Source organism: Salmo salar, chromosome ssa06, assembly GCF_905237065.1.
Source record: "Salmo salar chromosome ssa06, Ssal_v3.1, whole genome shotgun sequence".
Taxonomy (NCBI): domain Eukaryota; kingdom Metazoa; phylum Chordata; class Actinopteri; order Salmoniformes; family Salmonidae; genus Salmo; species Salmo salar.
In genome coordinates, this window is record NC_059447.1 from 64,341,335 (window position 1) to 64,364,072 (window position 22,738).

A 22,738-nucleotide genomic window follows, 5' to 3' on the forward strand; every position below is an offset into this window, starting at 1 on the left:
AGGCCTATTTTAAAACTTTGTTGCAAGTCAAACTATGCACTGGGCAGAAACATTGGTGTTACCTTCATTAATCCGTTCATTGGTGATAACTGATATACAAGTACTGTAGATTCCATGAAAGCACAAGACAGTGATGATATCTAAAGAAATGTCTTACAGTACATGGGCAGTTAAGTCTTGGATAAATACTTGTGGCAGTACCCGTGATGGATAAATGCAGTCATTCTGCAGTATTGGATAGTGTCACTTTAAACCGCGATGACAAGACACTTTTTTATTTATCACCACCAGGTAATCCCGAAAGGGGATTTAAATATGTGTTTCATTACCCTAACAGACTCTGAAACAGGGTGAATGTTTCCCAAATGACAAATAAAAATGTTTATGACTTTGCTTTAGTGCGTTTTCATTTTGTCACGTGCGATGTTTGACAGCAAAAAAACAAACACGTGACAAAATATAATTTCTCCCGAGAGTGCCGTTGGATGTTCTGCTAAGAGTCTTTAGGCTCAGCATGTCTGTAGGTCTAGGCTAATGTGTTTACCACACGAGCTAGCCCTGTTGAAGCCAGAAAAAGGTCTCCACTCTGGTCCAGTTCCGGCTTTATAAAGCTCACACCACTTCTCACACCTAGGAGATAAAACATTGTTTTCCTGCATGTTGTAAGTCTGACTGACTTGGGTATTTTATGCAGTTCTGTGTGTTCTGTAGTATTTTAGAAAGCATAGTCTTTTTTCTATTTGTTACATGTCATAGCTGGCTGTGTTGGTTGGTATTGGCAGGCAGACCTGAAGCAGAGACATTTATAGTTCTGGTTGGTTTTCAGATAAGGCTTGGATCATAGGAGATTCAGTGCCGGGAAACGGGGCCTTTTTTAAAGTGTTTTTGGTGCCAGAGAGAGAATCAACAGAGTGATCTCAACTCGCAAACAATTATTGTCATAAGATACTGCCACATTTTGACTATTAAATATATACCATCTATCACAAGAAACAGGGGAGAAAGATATATACTCACAAAAAAAGAATATAAAATTGAAGATACAAGGAAAATGTCAATAGAGTTCCTTTATTAAGCAGGACATCAAGAGAGGAATTTTGACTCAGACATGTCAACAGTTTATGATTAAATCCACATGGGTGTCTGGCACCACACGGCAGAGAACTCCCATTTCTGTTGTATTTTAATTGTGATAGGACACTTCTTACAACCACAAATGAACAGAATGTCAAGTTTCCCCCCCATCAATTGGCATTCCACAAAATATGATCTACGCTATGTTAAAGTTTTGACATTGTCATAACATGCGTGGGTGTGTTCCTGGTGATGAGCTATGGTCTCAGCAGACCTTTGAAAACAAAATACAAATTGGCAGAGCTGTTCCGTGCTCCGCCATGTTACAGCAGCACAACTCCCGTGTGTTAAGAAGATGGGGTCATATGTGATTAAACTGCATGGGCCTCACTCCCCCACTCAATTACCCCTCTCATGAAAGACAGGGGCGGGACAGAGACCAGCTGAGATACAGGTATCCCAGGTGTGCTGCCAGGAGACCAGGAGAGCAACCGAGTAATCTGGAGGATTAAACTTTCCTCAGAGGTCCTCTATCTGAAAGAGTCTATTTTTAGGCGGTGGGAGAATCAGTGAATGTTTGAGCCCCTTTCTGCCCGTCTCTGCGTATCTGGCATTCCATCCCTTGGCACCATCCCACTGCAGCCTGCCCTGCCGCCTCTCAAAGGAGCTTTCTGATCAAACCCTGTTTTTTAGGCACTCTCTTCACTGACCTTCATCGCCCTTCACATTTCAGTCATGCTGCAGCAACAACACCGTACGAATTTCATTACAGGTCAGCGTCTTCAGGTTTATACAGTAACAATGGGGTTTTGTGTTCTTATGTTAATGTCTCATTAAGATTAGAATGCTTTTAATCATGGAAATGCAGATTCCCATCTCTTTGAAAGTTAAATGTATGCAAATGTTGCTCTTTTAAATTCTGTACTGTACACAATCACTTTTTGAAACCCGCAATTATTGAACACATTGCCAGTCAGAATGGAAGAGACTTTGAATATTGAAAACAAAGATGCCTTTTTATTTAACATAAAATTACTTTCCAGGAGTTGCTGCACACGATGTGCTGAAGCCAGCTATAGTTGACTCTCACATTGGCAGCAATCAGTTGTAGTAATTATGTTCATTGACTTACTTCATAACCTGCATTAACTGAAAAAGAGATACTTCGATGTGGGTCTAAATGTGTACGTGTGTCGATGTGGATCTTAACGTGTATGTCTGCATGCGTGCGTGTGTGTGGATGTGTGTGTCCTCTGGGCCATGTGAGTACAGAGGGGCTTGGTCAGTCCCTCAGCAGCGGTCAGGGCTTAGTGTTTCTAGTGTGTGTGGATGTGTGTGTCCTCTGGGCCATGGGAGTACAGAGGGGCTTGGTCAGTCCCTCAGCAGCGGTCAGGGCTTAGTGTTTCTAGTGTGTGTGGATGTGTGTGTCCTCTGGGCCATGTGAGTACAGAGGGGCTTGGTCAGTCCCTCAGCAGCGGTCAAGGCTTAGTGTTTCTAGTGTGTGTGGATGTGTGTGTCCTCTGGGCCATGTGAGTACAGAGGGGCTTGGTCAGTCCCTCAGCAGCGGTCAGGGCTTAGTGGTTCTAGTGTGTGTGGATGTGTGTGTCCTCTGGGCCATGTGAGTACAGAGGGGCTTGGTCAGTCCCTCAGCAGCGGTCAGGGCTTAGTGTTTCTAGTGTGTGTGGATGTGTGTGTCCTCTGGGCCATGTGAGTACAGAGGGGCTTGGTTAGTCCCTCAGCAGCGGTCAGGGCTTAGTGTTTCTAGTGTGTGTGGATGTGTGTGTCCTCTGGGCCATGTGAGTACAGAGGGGCTTGGTCAGTCCCTCAGCAGCGGTCAGGGCTTAGTGTTTCTAGTGTTTCTTTTTGACATACAAACTGAGTAAACATCATTTGGCATGTTGTTTTTCCTTTTGCGCACCACACACACACCACACCACACCAGTGGCTGACAGCATCACACACACACACAAACACAGACCCAGACCAGTTGTCAAACGTTGATCCCATTACTTGTTTATTCAACTCCTTAGCGTGAAGGGAGTTCGTTCATGCTGTTGTTTTTTCTCTGGACCCTGCCAAATGTTATGAAAATGCCACCATTTTGTTGGGAGGGATTCTAGTTGACTCCACTTAATTAGAACCACAGCAGCACAACCACAGTTCTGTTGGTATTCTTGTTGTCTATGTTATGTCATATTCTGAGGAATCACTCGTTGTTTAATGTATCTTCTTTTTGATGTTGTGGAAGTAAAACAGATGGTTCGTCGGGACATCCTGACACACTCTCCAACATGTGTTCACATTTTCAATAACATGATTTAATTACATGGAGTGTCTGTTTTGCATTAGTTTAGTTAAAGCCTTATGATTCATATTATTCTCATAACATGGAAAAAGGGAGAAAAAAAACATGTTCAAAGCATAGTGGATCCAGGTATTTCATTTTATGGCAAACCATTGTGTTAGAACTCCCTACTGGTGGCAGAATCAAGAAAGATTCAGACTTGCCAACGTGCTAAGTGGTACATTTAGAAGCGAAGGGTAATAAAACAAATTACCTTTATTCCTTGCAGTTGTGCTTGTTCCAAGACTGTCCAAAATCAGTATTTTAATGTTGACTCACTTTTTACTTTTCTAATTCAGTCGTATTTTAATTTTATTCAAGTGCTGGCATGACATGTGGAAATAAAGCTGATTGATTGTCACGGTTGTCGTAGGAAGAAGACTGAGCGGACCAAAGTGCAGCGTGTGTGTCGTTCCACATTTTATTTTCAGCGTGAAACTATGCAATACATAAACAATAAACTGAACTAACAAAAAACAACAAACTGTGACGCAGCGGTGAAACATACACTACTCAAAGATAATCTCCCACAAACCCAGGTGGGACAAACACCAACTTAAATATGACCTCCAATTAGAGACAACGATGACCAGCTGCCTCTAATTGGAGATCATCTCAAACAAAGCCCAACATAGAAATACAAAACTAGAACATAACAACATAGAAAAACTAAACTACAAAACCCCCTTATCACGCCCAGACCTACTCTACCATAGAAAATAACAGCTTACCATAGTCAGGACGTGACACTGATACTGTTTGTCAAATGTTTTATTAAAGTTGTATGATTCTCAGAGGCCAGTCTTCTATTACATAGAAATGTGGGGATCCCACATAATGTAACCTACAGTGTAGCTAGATACTGAGGCTAATTGCTTTGTGCAATTGGAATCACAGAAAATACCAAACCTACATTCTGAGAGTAAATTTGCTAGGATAAATCATTAATACTTGTTGGATTAAATACCTCTGGGACTTATCTCCTTTATTTAAGAACAACATTTACATTTAGATGTGTTTATGTTTGGTTTACGAAAGAAATAATGGAATTTCATAGCATTTAAACATTTGAATAAATAATTCATACTTGTCATCATGACAATTGCGTTCACTAAACAGTTACCTACAAGCGCTTTTGTTATGGCAAGTACGTAAAAAATACCGGTCTGTCATCAATGAGGCAAAGAACTTGGTTGTTTCTCCTGAGATCAATCTAGAAACCGTTTTGCAAACCCAACCACAACTCCTGAGCTCACAAATGTGCGCCATTGTAACCTTAATTCCCTTTTTACATGTCTCCTATCGATGGCTATCACGATCATCATTTGCATTGGTGTTACTTCCTCGCCAGTGTTTGTTCATCTCACTGTCCCTTTGTAGCAGTTTGTGCCATTTTAAAGTCATATCACAATACCCAATGTCATCCTTCGTATTTCTCTCTGTTTGGGCATAGCTGGTAAATCACTAGCTATTCTGACTGGTTAAAAAAAGATACCCAGCCACTTTATTACGTCACTTATCTTAGATTTTTGGGACTGTGCCCAGGATTATGACCCTGATGAATCATAGAGGCAAATGAGAGGGGCTCTCGCTCGCTCTGCGTTTAATCTTTCACTCAAATACTCCTAATGAAACCAGTGCACAGCGCCAGTATGCCACATTCAATTATGTTTAGGACGTTAATTGGACTGTTTGGTAATCCCTTACATCCATAAGAGTATAATATCTTTCACTTGAAGCACTATAATTGTATCAATATGTGTTTATTTTGTAGATACGTGTGGCTGTTACTTAGTATCATTTGTTAATTTTCAATGGATAAAAAAAAAAAGAAGACAAGTGGATAGTGTTTGCAGTCAGCTTCATATTTAGATGACAGGTAGATGTGGGATGCAGTTGACCTTTAAAGGTACAAGGTTCTGAAGCTAGTCTGCCATGATTATCTATCATGTGATATGTATAAGAATGCTTGAGACGTTGTTGGCAGTAATATTTTTTTCTTTGACTAGGCCTCACATATTAGGAGGTGTTTTTAGACAAGGAACAGCCACTCTATGCTGTAATTCGGTCAGCCTGAGTGAGTGGATTTAGTTTTTAGGGCTCTCTTGACCCTCTCAGCTGAGAAGAGGGCACATGTTGGCAGGTATAACAGTGCCACAGGAGGACCAGGCTGTAATCTGACCCAGCATCAGCCATCCATTGTGGGGTGCATAACACTTCTAATGAGTCGATTTTCTGAAGCAAGGACAACTCTGGCCTGGATCAGGCGATAAACAAAAACGTGTGGTTTTGGTAGGAATTGTTTCCAGTAATTGGAGATTTTGCTCTTACTGTTATAGAGAATTCCCTCGACCCTCTCCAAGGGTAGAATTCTCTGGATTTTTGCCATCCAGGTTTCCTGATCCCTGATTTGATTCAGTTTGTAGAGAAATGACACCGCAAAGGTAGCATTGTTCCAGCCTGTAAGCCATCAGCCACCAGGATCAGAGAGTTAGGCGAGCAAACGAGAACACCCAACATAACCACTGCTGATTTCCATTGTATGGGTTTTGTCCAGGGTTTGGCTTTTGATGTGTAATCCAAATTTTACTGACATTTCATAGAGAAAGACATAGTTACAGAAGATTTACTGTTGCTCACAATCAAGTTCAAAAGTTGGATCAGGAAGCTTATGGAGAAGAGACAAAAACGATTACTGGCCATATTGAGATTGCGGAACTTAATTCTGTCTTATTAAAGTTCTAGAAGACTGTATTACATACCCAAGTTAAATGACTGTTAACAGTTCTGAAAGAGATCCCGTCATTATGCAGGCTTTATGTGTTCTCTGACTGTACTACTTGTTTGAGTTGCGCTTATGTTTAGATGTCTGCAGACCGCTCTCATTTTTATTCACATTTATTGTTTGTTTATGCTAAATAGAATAAGCGGTCTTGTACTTTGTGTTGGATGCCGATCAAGAACGCCACTTGACCAACTTTAATTGCTCCGCAGTGGGTTTTTGCTCTTGAATGTTTCTGCCCCACTCCAATGTTTGCAATGGTTTTGGCTCACATATTAGACTGGCCTGGGTAAACAGAAGTCATTGTTTTCTGAGTGAAGATTTCTTTCCAGCCTCTTAAACATTTTCTCTGCGCATAGTCTTCAGGTTACCTATAAATCATACCTCTGGTATTTTATCATCTCAACATACATTTTTCAACTGCATGTGTAGTGTGAGTAGCTTTTTCCACTGACTTACTCTTGAATCTTTGCTACTCCTAATTGAAGTCTCCTGTGAGTCTAAACCTGAGATGGTCCCTGTTGTCTGACTCTGTCACTAGTCCACTAACACAGTCTCTCTGACCTCTGACCTTATTACCTGGCCTTGCACTGTTGCACTACTGACCTGACTCCTCCTCCACTGCCTTACTTGTCCCTTGTCCTGTCCTGGTGTCCCCTGGTGTCTCCTGGTGTCTTCCTGTCCTGGGGTGTAGTAGTGACAACATGTCCCTGTTTTTGGTTCAGCAGTGTTGAGCTGTAGTAACTCCAACTGCGTTGTGGTGCTCAAGGACTCCCAGGGTGCATTCACCTCCCCCTGCTACCCCCAAGATTACCCCAGTAGTCAGGCCTGCAAGTGGACTCTGCAGGCTCCAGCTGGATTCATTGTGCAAATAACCTTCCTCGACTTTGAGCTTGAGGAGGCCCTTGGGTGCATCTACGACCGCATCATTGTCAACACCGGCAACCAAGATGTTAAATTTTGTGGCTTAACAGCCAACGGACTGACGCTAAACTCCACCGGCAATGTGATGGAGGTGTCATTTAACTCAGACTTTAGCGTCCAAAAGAAAGGATTCAGTGTCAGTTACAGGCAAGGTATGTTTTAAAGCAGGCAAGCTTTCTTTTCTGTTTACTTGCTTCTGTTTTTACAGGTATATTTTTATGGTTATCTTGATTGTTAAGTTTATTATGATTATTATGATTCTTCTTATGTTTGTAGTTTGAATGTTTTTACATTACATTTTCTTCTCTATTTTCAACATGCTTATTTAGATGTTAAGGTTTAGCCATGTCCTATGACTGTAAGCTTCATGGTATTTATAAGTCATTCCCCAAAGAAACATTACGCAAGCATCAAACATCTCCGCCCTTCTACTAACCAAACAGCAACATGGCTCAGGACAAACATGTCTTCCATCCACTATGCTAACTTCACAATTACACCTTTTTTTTATTTATTCCTGACACAATGATGTGCGTCTCCCTTCAAAAATATTCAGTTCCCTTTTCTCATATATAAAGGACTCTAATAAGCACAGGCGACTTAAAATAAAATAATTTTGAATTCTCAATATAGTAGTCAGAGAAACCAATGACAGGGTGAGTGAATGATAAAATTGAGTGTTTTATAGTGTTTAGTCTATGTTCAGTTTATAGAATCCTAGTCCCAGCCTTTATCTAGGCACCATAAACCCTCCACATCAAAGAGGTACACTAAACGTAATAACACATAGCTCCTCCACCACATTATCCCTTCACATGGCCTAATCAATTCGAATCTCTCCCAGCATGAATAGAACCTCTTATTCACAACGAGTCCAAGTGTGAATGAAGTGTCAGGGAATGGTACCGTAGCTTTCCAACGCCTTCAAATGATTCAATAACATTTTCACAACATTTTACTGTGAGAGATTTTCAGCCAGCCATGTTGGAACATGGTATGCTTTGCATTATGCAAGCAATCTTGCTGTGAAACACCAGGGAGGCTAAGGAAAACCGGCGTTGGGAGGTTTCCACAATGCTTGGTTCTAGTTGGCTCCTTTGTCGTCGCCAGACGATTTAGATGAGCTAGATTGAGTTAGATGAGTTAGATTGAGTCATTTATACACCACATCACATGAACCTTTATTCTCCCACACCCATCAGTTGGGGTCTAAGCTCCTATTGGGTTTGGGCTCTGTGGTGGTATCCCAACCGGCAGGCGAACCTATTGAACTTGGCTTTCAACCTGTTGGCAGCCCAATGTCCTGCCTGGAGCTCTGGAATCATATGACGTTGTCACAGTAAGCCCTGGTCTTTCCGTACGGCTCGCAAAGCAGATCGGAGATCAACAACACAAACAAAGCCCTGCAGGACATATCAAAAAGGGCCTCTCAGCTGTGTCAAATCCTGATACCACATTCAAAGCTGAGCTGTGTTTTTCCATTCCAAATTGGCTGTCACTCTGGCAATGGGATGGCCAACAGCAACAAACCTGCCGACCAAATCTGAGCTTCATTAAATGAAATGTCAGAAAGTATGGCATGAGCATATGTACATTTAAAAAGGAATAGAACACTAATTTTCCTGTTGAAAAGCCTCATTGACTGGTGGGAATGTGGAAATGGAGTGCTGGTTGACATTTAATCTTAGTGATAAGAGGTAGGCCTGAGATGTTAGAAGCTGAGGTCCCTGCCTAACTGGCACCGTTCATCCTCTGGGCTGTGGAACACTGTCTGAGGTCAAATTATGATGATGTGGAAACGGTGTCTTGTTAGATGCAAATAGTGAATAATGACAGACAGCAGGAGAGTGACAAATGAGGATTATTCAACCTGTAGCCTTTGGATTCACATAGCATGAATTGGCCTTTCAGCATTCCTTTTGAATGCTGAAAGGATAATTTGTTTTGAAGTCAGAGTATGACTGTATAGCAGTAATGGCAGGTAAGTGGTGTGTTTACCCAGACATACTGTATGTTATTAGTCGCATCGGGCTTTAGACAAGATGTTCTGTACAGTTTGTTAGAGCCCCTGGTTCTACTGAACATCTGACATTCATCTAATGCAGTGGTTCCCAACTCCAATCCAGGAGAACCATAGTGCTGGTCTTTGTTCCAGCCCAGCACTAACATTGATTCAACTGATCAAAGGCTTATGATTAGTTGATGACTTGATTGGTTGAATCAGGTGGTTGTGAGTCCTTAGGCCTGTAGTTGAACAACACTTTGTTCTCTAATGCTCTTCTTTCTACCTGTGTGCTGTAGTTGCCGTGGCACTAAGGAACCAGAAGGTCACAGTGTCCAACGGCGCAGGCAAAGTGGTCCAAGTCTCCAACTCGGTGACCATACCTACCCTTCAGCAGTTCACCGTGTGCTTCGAGATAGCCCAGCCCAACCAAAAGAGCAAGGAGACTATCTTCTCTTACACCCGGCAGGAGGACAGCAGCGGTGAAGAAGCCCTCAGCTTCGGAAATAACCAGAATGGAGTGGCGCTGGTCATGAGTAACGAGACATGTCTGATAGACTCTATCCTCAACGCCTCGGACTTCACTTCCACCATGAAGCAATTCTGTCTCACGTGGGCCTCCACCACAGGCAAAGTGACCCTCTACTACAACAGCAACTACAGTGTCAAGACCTGCTCCAACACGATTGGGCGCTCGGTGGGGGCTGGGGGGCTCTTCAGGCTGGGGTCCCATAGCAGCTTTGATGGGACCATCTATAACTTCCGCCTGTGGGATTACGCCATGGACAGGACACAGCTGGTCGCCCTCACCTGTGACGCCGTCGGCAACGTCATCGACTGGGACAACAGCTTCTGGGACATCCCCTCTTCACTGGCACAGACGGACAGCGCACTGAGCTGCAGTAAGTATCCCAATATAGTCATCCTCAACACACTGGTCTATTGTATTTATGATTACTGATTTCCAGTCAGCAGAACTTCTGAAAATAATAATTGTTATTATTCAAAAGAGTTTGACTGACAATAGTCTTTATGTTGTTATTGGGACAATTTCATGGTTCATTAGTAGCAGTTAATGCATACCAGTTATGAAAGTGCCGAAAATGACATAAAAATCCTTAGTAACTCAAACAGTCCAAGGTTATCTAAACTGCTTAGGGAGATGAAAGCAGCAGGACAAAGATATGCTCGATGTCTCTAACAATGATAGTATTAGGAATCTGTTTGTAGCGATAGGAGGGTAGCCACAGCGAAGGAGCCAAGGGTGTCGGGATATGTCTGCCCAACCGCCCGGAGCCGACTAGAAAATGGTGCTGTGTGTGGTTTAGTTGGGGAAAGTATGAAGTGCAGAATCATGCATTTCTCCAACCCATTATAAGGCTCACAGGAACACACACACATAGGCCCCATGGCTGAGGAATCTTTTTACCTAGCCCCATTCCTAAAACACTATCTGCTCTGCCACAGCTTTGGCCTGAGAGCTTGTGAAAGAGAGGGGTGTTCAGAGGACTTTTAAGACCAAATGGTAGGAGTTCCCTTCCCAGTGCTGAGCTCTCCCTTTCACAGAGGTGCACAGAGAAAGATGCCTGTCTCTCTGAACATTAGCTTGCTCTGTGTTAGTCTTGGAACTGCTCATGGGTGTGGATGATCTGGAACAACCAACTCCCCTTGGGTACTCTTTGAGTTTACATCTCTGCTGCTGTTCCAGTTGAAAATCATACATACCAGATGTTAAAACCGATAGGCTAGTTCTACTATACTGTACACTGTTTAGAGTAGTAGGGTAAACAATATACTGTTGTTAGGGCTGTGACTGTCATGGAATGTTGGATGACGGTAATTTGCCAGCCAAATGACCGCAGTCACTGTCATATCCGTTTGAATAGCAAAATAATAAATAATAATGAAAAAATATATGTTCTACTTTGGTCTTGACTGCATGTGCAGCCATAGAAGTATAATTCATAATTTGGGTGTCCCCATTCTAGTCAATGATGTCATAATGGGTGGATTGGTATCCATCCCAAGTGTACCCATAGGAGCAAAGCAGGAAGTAAAAGCAGGAAATGTACCCATCATGTGTGCTGTGATTTGTTGATTCAACTGACATTACAAAAACTACATTAAATTGCATGAGCCACATCAGTTAACATCATTTGAATGAACATTCTACATTTCAGCAAGGAGCAACAGAGTTTCATCAAAGATGATATATTATATTGGCAAGATAGCCGGATGACCGCTCTAAAAATGGAAATACATGCTCTCAATGATTTAAGGCAGGCGAGATCAGGCGGGACCATTCTAGCCAATGAGAGGACAGATACACGTGTGAACAACAGGCAAAACTAAGACATTTTTCCAGGTTGCCAGAATGCCACGTGCATCCACTTACAGTATATCTGTACATTTGTGACAGCCTAAACATTACGAAATGTATATTCGATCAAATACGCCTCAAGTAAGTCATAGACAAAAAAAGGGCTTATCTCATGCAGACAGATTTTGGGCAGAGTAAATCCTCTCGCTTCGCCTTTTCCTCTCTGATTTCATCAAGTTCTTAAGAGTCCACGGACTCAACCGCACTAATGCCCCGCCACCTGTCTTCAGTCAGCTGTTCATTTCACCAAAAAATTACAAAATAAGCGGTTATGACGGTTATTTATTTTCATGACAGTCTTTTTTCATAACCGTCGGTTACACGGTTATATGGTAATTGTGCCAGCTCTAACTGTTGTTTGAGTATTGTTGTGGAAATTCTTACACAGGGACACTCGATGTCAATCTTAATGAATCATTGTTTATTTGTCAGCGCGCTGGAGAGGTTCCAACCAACTCAATGCACCATAGTACACATGTCAATCAGGAGCTCTGCCTGGGCAGACCCAGCAGTTGTCTTATATTAGCGCTATACACAGTGAAATTATAGTTGCATGATTTAGCATAATTAATTCATCATTACCGTTTTGTTTCATTCATGTGACCGACCAATACGGTTTCATAACATGTGACAGACCAACACCTCACAAGGCTTCTTCTCTCTAAGCCGAGACCTTGAAATGGAGATATCTTTCGTTCGTTCTCAAAACAAGGTCTGGGCGTACTACCAAATTGCAGCTACTGATAGTGAGGATTTGTATTGTCAGCCACTTGCATGAACACAGAAATTGGTTTATAAAACTGCACATGAATAGAACACAGAAATTAGTTATGAGAGAAGCACAAACATTACAATTCCATTACATTATATCATCTCTATAGTAGCGGACTAAACTCCCCTCCATGGTGAAGGAAGTTTCGGAGGGGAGCAGAGACAAGGCTTTGTGGAATTCAGCTCCAACTACATCAATTCGCCAAAGGTTAATACTTAAAAAAAAAAATATTATGAAATACCCACTTTTTACTCATGTTTGTCCTCTGTAGTTGTATGCCTTTCTTTGTTTGCTGAAATACATACTTTTTATATAAACGTTAGTCAAATACAACCACTGACCGTTTGCTCATTGCTCTAAGATGGCAACTCAGCGCAAAAATGCATGTGCCAATTGAATCTCAACAAGGAAACTGTTGCATCCCCGGTTAAAGGAAGCGGGTTCTTTTTAGTTTATGCAAAGGGAAACTCGACAGTATAAAGCATTAACATCACGAAGATGGTTATTTCCAACATGACAGCGGATTCAACATAGCCTGTTCCAAGCTGAGTTCATCTGCACCCTCTCAAAGGTAGCACACTTGAATACCCTGGCCAACAACCAATGAGGACCTGCCAATTAAGCTATGCGTATCCAATCAGATACATGTTTCCAATATCATGCACTGAACAAGCGCATACTATTTTAGCCAGATGTGCATAATTACATGCTACTTATCTCTGAAACTCTACAGAAACAGTCAGTGGTTGTATTTAATTAACATTTATTGAAAAAGTATGGATTTCAGCAAATAAAGAAAGGGACGCAACTACAGAGGACAAACATAGGTAAATAGTAAGAATTTCATAATTTACAGTTTGTTTAAGTATTGACCTTGGGCGAATCAATGTAGTCTGAGCTGAATTCCAAAAAGCCCGGTCTCTGCTCCACGCAGTCGGTGGAGTTCATCAGAAATTTCCTTCACCAAGGAGTGGAGTTTAGTCCTTGTGTCCTTGTTTGTCTTTACATCAACACCTCCATGTTTCATTGTGGTCCATTAGATTATTCAACATGTATTAACTTATTAATTAGTCAATAAATGCTTTGCTCTGCCCACATGAGTTTATTTACATGTCACTGGCTGATGCAGCTGCTGCTTAATAATTGCCTGTGTCTGATTGCTATGATACCTACTAATGTTAAGTCTTCTCTTTACAGTCTGTTTCCCACATTGCATACACTTAACAACGGCTGCTCCATCTAGTGGTGAGTGTGCTGCTAACAACCTGATTGCTTCGTGAAAGTTGCTTGCTTGAGTACCATGCAAGAGGATGCATGAGAAATACGGTGCTAATCACTATAAAGTGTAGACTTTAGGTTTCCCAGGAAACAGAGAGTTGCATTAGTCATATTATGGATTCACTTTTTTACCAAGCCTCTGGACGTAACATGTCAATGATAAATTCTAAGTTTGCTTCATCTACAGTCAATATGCCAAATCTATACACAAATAGACGATTATTAGTCTTGTGTCATGCATCAAAAGCCTCCATTCAAGACCAACCAGGTAAAGTTATAAGTAATTTTTTTGCTTGCAGACTTTGTGCCGTGACATAACAAGGCTCTTCTGCATGACGCAAGTCGACCAGCAGTGGTACTCTTACTAATTGTCCGTCCGTCCTTGCTTTGAATAACATCAATGTACTGTATCTGCCTGTCTCGTCTTTCCAGGGGTTCTCATGCTGGAAGAACATTTACTTTTTACAAGACCAAACAGTGACTTCTTAGGAACTAGCATGTAACAACCCCCCTGTACACTGTGAATGCCAGTCGAGGCCTATGATGTTGGCAGGAGGCTGAGGTGCCCAAATTTTAGTTTAGGTAGTCTGGTTGGTAGTCTGGTTGGCCAGCAGTGTGGCGCGCACAGCTGTAGCTGTAGTCTACCTGGGGTAAACTAGCTCTGGGCTAATTATCAGGCTTGTGAATAGGACTGGCCCAGTGAAGCTCTTTGGGTCTCCTTTCATCTCTCTGTGAGGTCAGCGGGGGAGTGACTGTCTGCATGGCTACACTCTGTCAGAGATCCATTACCCGCTGAGTCTTCACATTCCTCACGGTCCTGGCCCAGGCACGATGGGGTAGTTTAGTCTTGTGGGTCTACTAGTTCAGATATATGGAATAGCACTAGCCATTCATTCACATCCCCTAAAGGCACAAGACCTTTGGGTGGGAGTTATGGGTACTGGCCTGCGAGTGATAAGAGAGACTAGTTTCTTCAGTTTCACTTCAATGATTAGAACTCAGCAGTGCATGAGGTAATAGTTGAAGATTGAAGACTGGAATCCACGGTCCACCAGAACAATGGTTCACTGGACCATAGGACAGTCCCAATAATGACAACTCACATCCATTAACTGATATTAAAGATGCCCTCTCTCTCCTCTGACAAGTCATTACTTTTCATTGCCAGCGATTATCATAATTATTAGCCATGTCCATCGAGTCCAGGTGGGTCTGTCTCGCAGTGTTCTGCTCTGAGCACTTTCGTGTACAACAGCATTAGCAAATATGTGAGGGGGGGGGCAAACAAAGCAGCATTCATCGCTGTATCACAAAGTGCTGCATATTTTATATGACACAGGAGGTGTTGGCGGTAGGAATGGGCACAGCTTCAGAACAGTGGGTAAAAGATCAAACTCCCTGCCCTTTTCAACAAGATGACAACTATTCAGGCTTATGATATTCCAACATTTATTTGGCAGATCATACTGAATATTTATTGACATTTCTGGGTCACATACCAGCCTGAGAGCATGTAGCTAGCTGAGCTGAGCAGTTGCTGAGAATACTGTCAATCCTGTTACAATGGAGGTACCTAATACCCAGGGCCGAAGTCGTGCCAAATCTTTATTTTTCATGAATTTATCATGTGTGGGATTGTACTGAAATTAATATAAAACTGCATAGAGTTGTTTGTGTTCTCTTTAACCTCTCACCATTGTAAATGCTGTTGATAATGGTGATTTAACATGTTTATTTCCAATCCACTTTGAAGGTACCTCTGTACCCGTCTATACATCACAGATCACCAGCTGTGCCTCTCCTGGACTGGGCTGCCCAGGTAGGAAACCAATGACTGTTACACATGTCAATAATTTACAACAGACCGTACAATGGTTATTAAGCACCCCCCAATCATACACTATCATTCGTATTACATATGAGTTCATATTGATAAACAACCAACAGACATACCATTTTACCGATCTCACCTCTAATGTGTGTTTGTGTGTTATCTCCCTTTTTCTGTTTTAGTCATCATATTATCTTAGACATATTGACATACAGTATGCCATCATGTTAATAGGCACACGGTACATCAGTCTTTCTCCTCGACGTCACTTTGCAGTCTTGACCACGGTATCAATTACATAACAAGACTATGACGTCATTTTATGCAGTCTTTGTGGAAAAAACGACACCACTATCTCATTCACCCAGTAGTGCGTACACTGGAAACACACTCTCTGTACCCATTCACCCAGTAGTGCGTACACTGGAAACACACTCTCTGTACCCATTCACCCAGTAGTGTGTACACTGGAAACATACTGTCTGTACCCTGATCTCCTTGTTAAGGGACCCTCCAAACCTTGTCATTTGCCATAAAGCTTCCAAATTCAACTGAAGAACCATGAGAAGTAGACCTTCCATTCCGTGGGGAGAGAGAGAGTAGCGGGAGGGAGGGAATGGGGAAATTAGTGTTCCTGTCCAGTATGTCCCCTGTTCTGGATGAGGTCGCAGCTGCAGAGATGATGCAGGGTTTATGGCATATGCTCTCCATAGACATCAGCCACAGATGCATGTTGACTGATAAGCGACACTTCCCCAAAAGTCAGTTCTCTCCCTGCAAGCAAATCTATTAAGCGTTGTGAGATGATGGATTTAGACAACTATTTGAAGGTTAACTCTTATATGCTTTGCTTATGAGAAAGTCCCCTGTGACAGACTTTGCTGTAGAATCAACAAGGTTGGATGGAAATGGATGGAAATAAATGAGACTAGGAAGGAAGAGGGTGACCTCTTGAAGACCAGCACTGTGGCTTATGATGGCCCAGAGTACAGTATACATTTGAAGTCAGAAGTTTACATACACCTTAGCCAAATACATTTAAACTCAGTTTTTCACAATTCCTGACATTTAATCCTAGTAAAAATTCCCTGTCTTAGGTCAGTTAGGATCACCACTTTATTTTAAGAATGTAAAATGTCAGAATAATAGTAGAGAGAATGATTTATTTCAGCTTTTATTTCTTTCATCACATTCTCAGTGGGTCAGAAGTTTACATACACTCAATTAGTATTTGGAGCATTGCGTTTAAATTGTTTAACTTGGGTCAAACGTTTCGGGTAGCCTTCCACAAGCTTCCCACAATGAGTTGGGTGAATTTTGGCTCAGTCCTCCTGACAGAGCTGGTGTAACTGAGTCAGGTTTGTAGGCCTCCTTGCTTGCGCACACTTTTTCAGTTCTGCCCACACATTTTCTATGGGATTGAGGTCGGGGCTTTGTGATGGCCACTCCAATACCTTGACTTTGTTGTCCTTAAGCCATTTTGCCACAACTTTGGAAGAATGCTTGGGGTCATTGTCCATTTGGAAGACCCATTTGCGACCAAGCTTTAACTTCCTGACTGATGTCTTGAGATGTTGCTTCAATATATCCACATAATTTTCTTCCCTCATGATGCCATCTATTTTGTGAAGTGCACCAGTCCCGCCTGCAGCAAAGCACCCCACAACATGATGCTGCCACCCCTCCTTACATGACAATGGTCATTATGACCAAACAGTTCTATTTTTGTTTCATCAGACCAGAGGACATTTCTCCAAAAAGTACAATCTTTGTCCCCATGTGCTGTACCCAGAGTTCTAGGTACAAAACAAATATTACAAAACAAGACATACAGAACAAGGACAGGTAGAAAGAGGGTAGATGTCACCCCTCCATCCCCCCAACTGCTCGGGTGCCGGGGCAAGCACATGCTGTCCAAAGGTAGATTAAAATATTACAATTGAGAATGTGTTAAAATGTACAAATTCACAGCGCCGACTGGTCCAAGTAAGAGAGGAAAGGCTGCCAGATTTGATCAAATGTTGATAACTTATTGTTCAGAATATATCTAATTCTTTCTAAGTGTACAGTGTTTGCCAATTCGCTGAGCCATAATTTGGTAGAGGGAGCTTCCCTCCTTTTCCAAAACAACAAGATGAATTTCTTTCCTGAAATGAGACTGTAAGAGATGAGTTGTTTTGGGGGGTTGGTTAATCCGTTTCGGGAATCAGACACTCCCAGGATTATCAGAAGCGGGTCTGGGTCAATTGAAGTCTCCAGAACTTCAGAGAGGATCCTAACAATTCCACACCAATAACCATACAAGTTAGAGCATAGGGCAAAGCAGTGGAGTAGTGTACCCTGCTCAGCCTGACATTTATCACACATAGGGGATGTACCAGGAAATATCCTATGCAGTTTAGTTTTGGAATAGTGTAATCTGTGTAATACCTTGAATTGTATGAGATGATGTCTGGAGTTAATTGAGCAGGTGTGGATATACTCCAAGCCATCTTCCCAGTCTGCCACAGAAATGTCAGTCCCTAGTTCTTCCTCCCATTTTACCTTAATGGCATCGGTAGAAGGTATGCTAACAGATTGAAAAGCGTCATATAGACGAGATATCAGTTTGTCTGAGGTGGGGCATATTTTTATGCATCCGTCAAACATGGAAGGTTTAGCATTTCCAAATGTCGGGAGGTGTTTCCAAACATAGTCTCTAATTTGTAGGTATCTGAAAAAGTTACTTCTGGGAAGATTATAAATTTCCCTCAGCAACTCAAAGGAGGCAAAGGTCCCTTCTATATATAGATACCCTATGGTATTTATCCCTAGCTCTCCCCGTCGCTCAAAGGTGTTATCAAGGTTAGAGGGGGCAAAGGAGGGATTCCTCGCAACAGGGAGCATTAATGATATTGGTCTAAGGTCAAAGTGGACTTTAATTTGCTTCCAGATTCGGACTGTGCTATGTATAATAGGATTGTTATCATCTCCAGATTGACAGGAGACAAAATCACAGCTCCAATAGAGAAGGGGTGACACTCCTCACGCTCCATACTAAGCCAGCTGGATGACGGAAGTGTGTCATCCAGCAAAAACATAACAGCGCAGAGGTTAGCGGCCCAATAGTAAAATATAACATTGGGGAGAGACAATCCTCCTTCCATCTTGGATTTACAGAGGTGTTTTTTTTACCTATCCTGTGTGTTTTATAATCCCAGATGAATGGATTGATAATTGAGTCCAGTTGTTTATGAAAGGACTTAGGTATGAATACTGGGATGTTCTGATATAGGTAGAGCAGTTGTGGGAGGAAGACTATTTTAATGGCAATAATTCTTCCGAGCAGGGAAATTGGGAGTGTTCTCCAAAATGATATGTTTGTCTTGAGTTTTTGCATCAGAGAGGGGAAATTCTCTTTAAATAGTGAGGAGTATTGTTTGGTAACTACAATTCCTAGTTAGGTACATTTTTCTGAAGATAACTTAACTGGAAGATGTTCTAGCCAAGAGGTGTTTTGCAACCGTATGGGAATTAATTCACTTTTGTTCCAATTTATTCTGTATCCCGAGAAGGTACCAAACAAATTAATCACATCAAGAATAGCTGGGATACTAGTTTGGGGTTCTGTTACATAGAGGAGAATGTCATCTGCGTATAGGGAAATCTTTTTTAGAGTATCTTTAGTATTATAGCTGTGTATTCCTGCATGATTGCCTGAGTGAGAGGTTCAATAATTAGAGCAAAGAGCATAGGCGACAGCGCACAACCCTGCCTTGTCCCTCTATCATGGTTAAATCAGGGCGACAATGATTGGTTAGTGAGTATTCTCGCAAAGGGGTTCCTATATAAAAGCTGGATCCAATTTATGAACCCATCTCCAATATTACATTTCTGTAGGACCTTGAATAGATTGGACCACTCAACTTGGTCAAAGGTCTTTTTGGCGTCAAGCGATATAACGGCAAGGTCCACGTTAGGTAACCTCTGAGAACACATAATCTTGAAGAGGTGCCTGAGATTGAAGAATGAGTTTCTGTTAGGGATAAAGACGGTCTGGTCTGAATGGACCAATTTGCTAATTAAAGTGCTAAGCCTGTTAGCCAGAGTTTTTGCAAAAATCTTTTGGTCTGTATTAAGGAGAGATATTGGTCTATGACCCTACCTCTTCTGGATCTTTACCCTTCTTATGTATAATTGAAATGAACGCCCTTTCCAAAGTAGGTGGGAGAGCTCCATCCTCATTGGCCTGAACCAACATTTTGTGCAGGTAGGGAGAGAGCATGTTGCTGAATGTTTTATAGAATTCACCAGAATATCCATCTGGGCCTGGGGTCTTGCCACTCTTTAGAGATTGAATTGTTTCTTGAATTTGTCCAAGAGATATTTCCTTATTCAGGAAGTTGGAATCTTCCTGATTCAAGGCAGGGAGATTACAGTCCTCCAAAAAGTTTTGCATAATTAAGGGGTTAGGATCCGCTTTAGATGTATATAGAGTCTCGTAAAACTGACGGAATCTGTCATTGATGTCTTTGGGGGAAGAGAGTAATTCCCCAGATGCAGATGTAACTTTGTGAATCATTCGGTCACTCACATTTTTTCGAAGTTTTCTGGCGAGTAATTTGTGTGGTTTGTCACCAAACTCAAAATATGTTTGCTTGGCATAGAGAAAAGATTTAGAAACTTTAGCTGAGAGAATCTGATTATATTCAAATTTTAAAGAGGTAATTTTTTTATGTTTTTCCATAGATGGATGGCTAGCATTCGCCCTATCCAGTAAGTGAATTTGTCTCTCCAATTCTACCAATTTTTCTCTGTTTTGCCTACTCCTGGCAGCCTGAAAGGAGATGATACAGCCTCTCAAATAAGCCTTCAGTGTTTCCCAGAATTATGCTGGGGAAGTCTCTGTGTTGTCGTTGGTATCAAAGAAAAATGTAATTTGGTCTTTAAGATGTTCACAGAATGTTGGTTATGTGAGGAGCTGAGGATTCAACCTCCAGACCCTCTCGTTTGGTACGATGTCACCCAATCTCAGGGAGAAGGTGAGTGGACTGTGGTCAGAGATTATAATATTATGATACCTCACATTACAGGTATAGGGGAGTAATTTCGCATCAACCAAAAAGTAGTCATTTCGAGTGTAAACATTGTGAACATGAGAGTAAAAGGAGTATTCCCTTCCCTTAGGGTGAGAGATCCTACATATATCAAATAAGTTAGAATTTTTTATGTAGGTTTTCAAGAATTTGCTTGAATAAGAGGTAGGGGTACGCCGGGTAGAGGATCGATCCAAATATTGGTCTAGCACACAGTTAAGGTCCCCTCCAATGACCAAATTAGTATGGGAGATATCTGAAATGAAGGCAAGGACTCTTTTGAAAAAAGAGGGGTTATCAATGTTTGGCCCATAGATATTTAGTGGAGTTACAGAAGTAGAGTGGATCTCTCCTATTACGATCACATAACGACCCTCTTTATCCGCAATAGGGGTTTTATGTAGAAAGGGAATTCCTTTCCGTACCAGAATCGCTGTGCCTTTCGTTTTGGCAGAGAAGTTAGAATGATACACTTGACCCACCCACCTACATTTAAGTCTGCTATGAGAATTGTTTTTCAGATGGGTTTCTTGCAAAAATATAATATCAGACAAGAGTGCTTTCAAGTGGGCTAGGACCTTGCCTCTCTTAATTGGTTTGTTTAAACCCTTGACATTACAGAAAGTATGGATGTAAGCACCACCCTCCTCTCATTTGTAGTTCCTATGGTGGCCTGCATAACATGTAACTCACTACAAAGGTAAGAGAGCGCACCAAATCATCACGATCAGCATATATAGCACCTACACCCGAGCAGTATCCAACCGACCCCTCCCCCCCGGCAAGCACCTTTGCTCTCCACCCTGTCCCCCAACTTTCCCCAACATTTCCCCCCCCCCCCCAACCCACCTTTGACAGGCATACACAAATAGGAGAGAAACATTTTTAAAATAAAAATAATAAACACATTGTCTGGCCGATGCCAAAAATGCATGGCGGGACCTCGAACAAGAGGTAAAACAAAAATAAAATCCCAACTATACGTTCACCTCTCACTATCCTAGAACTTCTACTAACATATGAACTGAGGAGGCTCCCGCAAATAAAGTGTTCAGATAGCATCTATTAAACCTAAACAGAATAAGTTGCAACTGAAACATATTTCGCATTTAAGTGTCATCTTTGGTCAATCCCTGAGATAAGCAAGATATAGCATCGCAAGATCATATTGCTAAGAAATGCTGGTCTAAACATAAACCATCAGCAACCGACATAGACAGCAGTACATTTACATATTGTGTGTTAGGAGATCGGAACAAGGATTTTTCTAAATTAAACGTACCCCCATCAAAAAATAAATAAATAAAATATATATATATATATATACACACCAAAAATATATATATGTACACATACATACATATCTACACAAACATTCATGCCCCAAAATAATAATCTACAATCATTTAAAATATACACATACATAATAATAATAAAATGCTAAGAGATTTTTTTAAAAATAATAATAAAGTACAAATAATAATTACATGTATGCACACCTACACGTAGACACAAGCACAGAAGGCTGGTGGGAATCTAATCGGGAGAGCGGCCCACGGCTATGACAGAAGCAGAACGGCACAAAACACCAACTTGCTATCCAGGTGTCTGTGTCTGCCCCGCCCCAACCATCACCCCCATTCCTCTGCAAGCAATAAATAAATGGTATGGTAATAAGAATAATGTAAGAATTGAGAAATAAACAATGAAGCAAAACAAAAATGGGGGAATATAAGTATATCCATCTGAAAGTGTCAATGATCAGACCTGGAAGGCCACTCAAACAGGCATCGCTCTGACCTCCAACGACAGGTCAGTCGTCCAGCCGGATTGAAAGTGAAATGAACGTTAAATGAGAGCTCTGACCACCCTCCATTGGTCGGCTCAGCGTCTTACATGTTCGGTAGCGACAATAAACCTTCAGTCGGCAGCCCTTGCTGAGACAGTTTAATAAGGTTTCACCCATTATGGTATAGTATGGATTCGAGTCCATGAGCAGACCATAACACACAATGACAAGGCGCTCTAACCCGTACGGGGGATTGGTGTATATTCCCGGATAAACTTCTCTGCGTCCAAAACTGAGGAGAGCCAAATCTTCTCACCGGAAGGCGGGGTAATTCTGAGTCTAGCAGGGAAGAGCAAGGCTGGGCAAAGATGGAGTTTGTAGAGTTTGGGCAAGACATCTCTGTAGCCGGCATGATGCTTTGCCACATCGGGTGCATAATCCTCAGAGACATGGAAGGGATGTCCTTTATGTAACAGGTTACCCCTCA

At 41.8% G+C, this 22,738-nt stretch overlaps 1 protein-coding gene and 1 long non-coding RNA gene across 14 annotated transcripts in view; both read left to right on the forward strand.

Annotated features, from left to right (window-relative positions):
* LOC106607820 (adhesion G-protein coupled receptor G6) overlaps nt 1-22,738 on the forward strand; it is a 59,645-nt gene that overhangs the window by 4,575 nt on the left and 32,332 nt on the right. For 5 of the 13 annotated variants that reach the window (XM_045720823.1, XM_045720826.1, XM_045720825.1 and 2 more), the window contains exons 3-5: nt 6,926-7,276; nt 9,426-10,028; nt 15,310-15,375. In XM_045720823.1, coding sequence (XP_045576779.1) covers nt 6,926-7,276; nt 9,426-10,028; nt 15,310-15,375 — 1,020 coding nt within the window. Of the gene's footprint in view, nt 1-6,925; nt 7,277-9,425; nt 10,029-13,475; nt 13,524-13,743; nt 13,825-15,309; nt 15,376-20,234; nt 21,163-22,738 lie in introns of those variants that run through there. The other 8 variants (XM_045720820.1, XM_045720821.1, XM_014205203.2 and 5 more) reach the window with 3 other exon arrangements.
* On the forward strand, nt 17,149-20,379 carry LOC123743475 (uncharacterized). The gene is made up of 4 exons (XR_006770291.1): nt 17,149-17,307; nt 19,588-19,636; nt 20,116-20,142; nt 20,318-20,379. It is a non-coding gene; the product is annotated as an uncharacterized lncRNA (long non-coding RNA).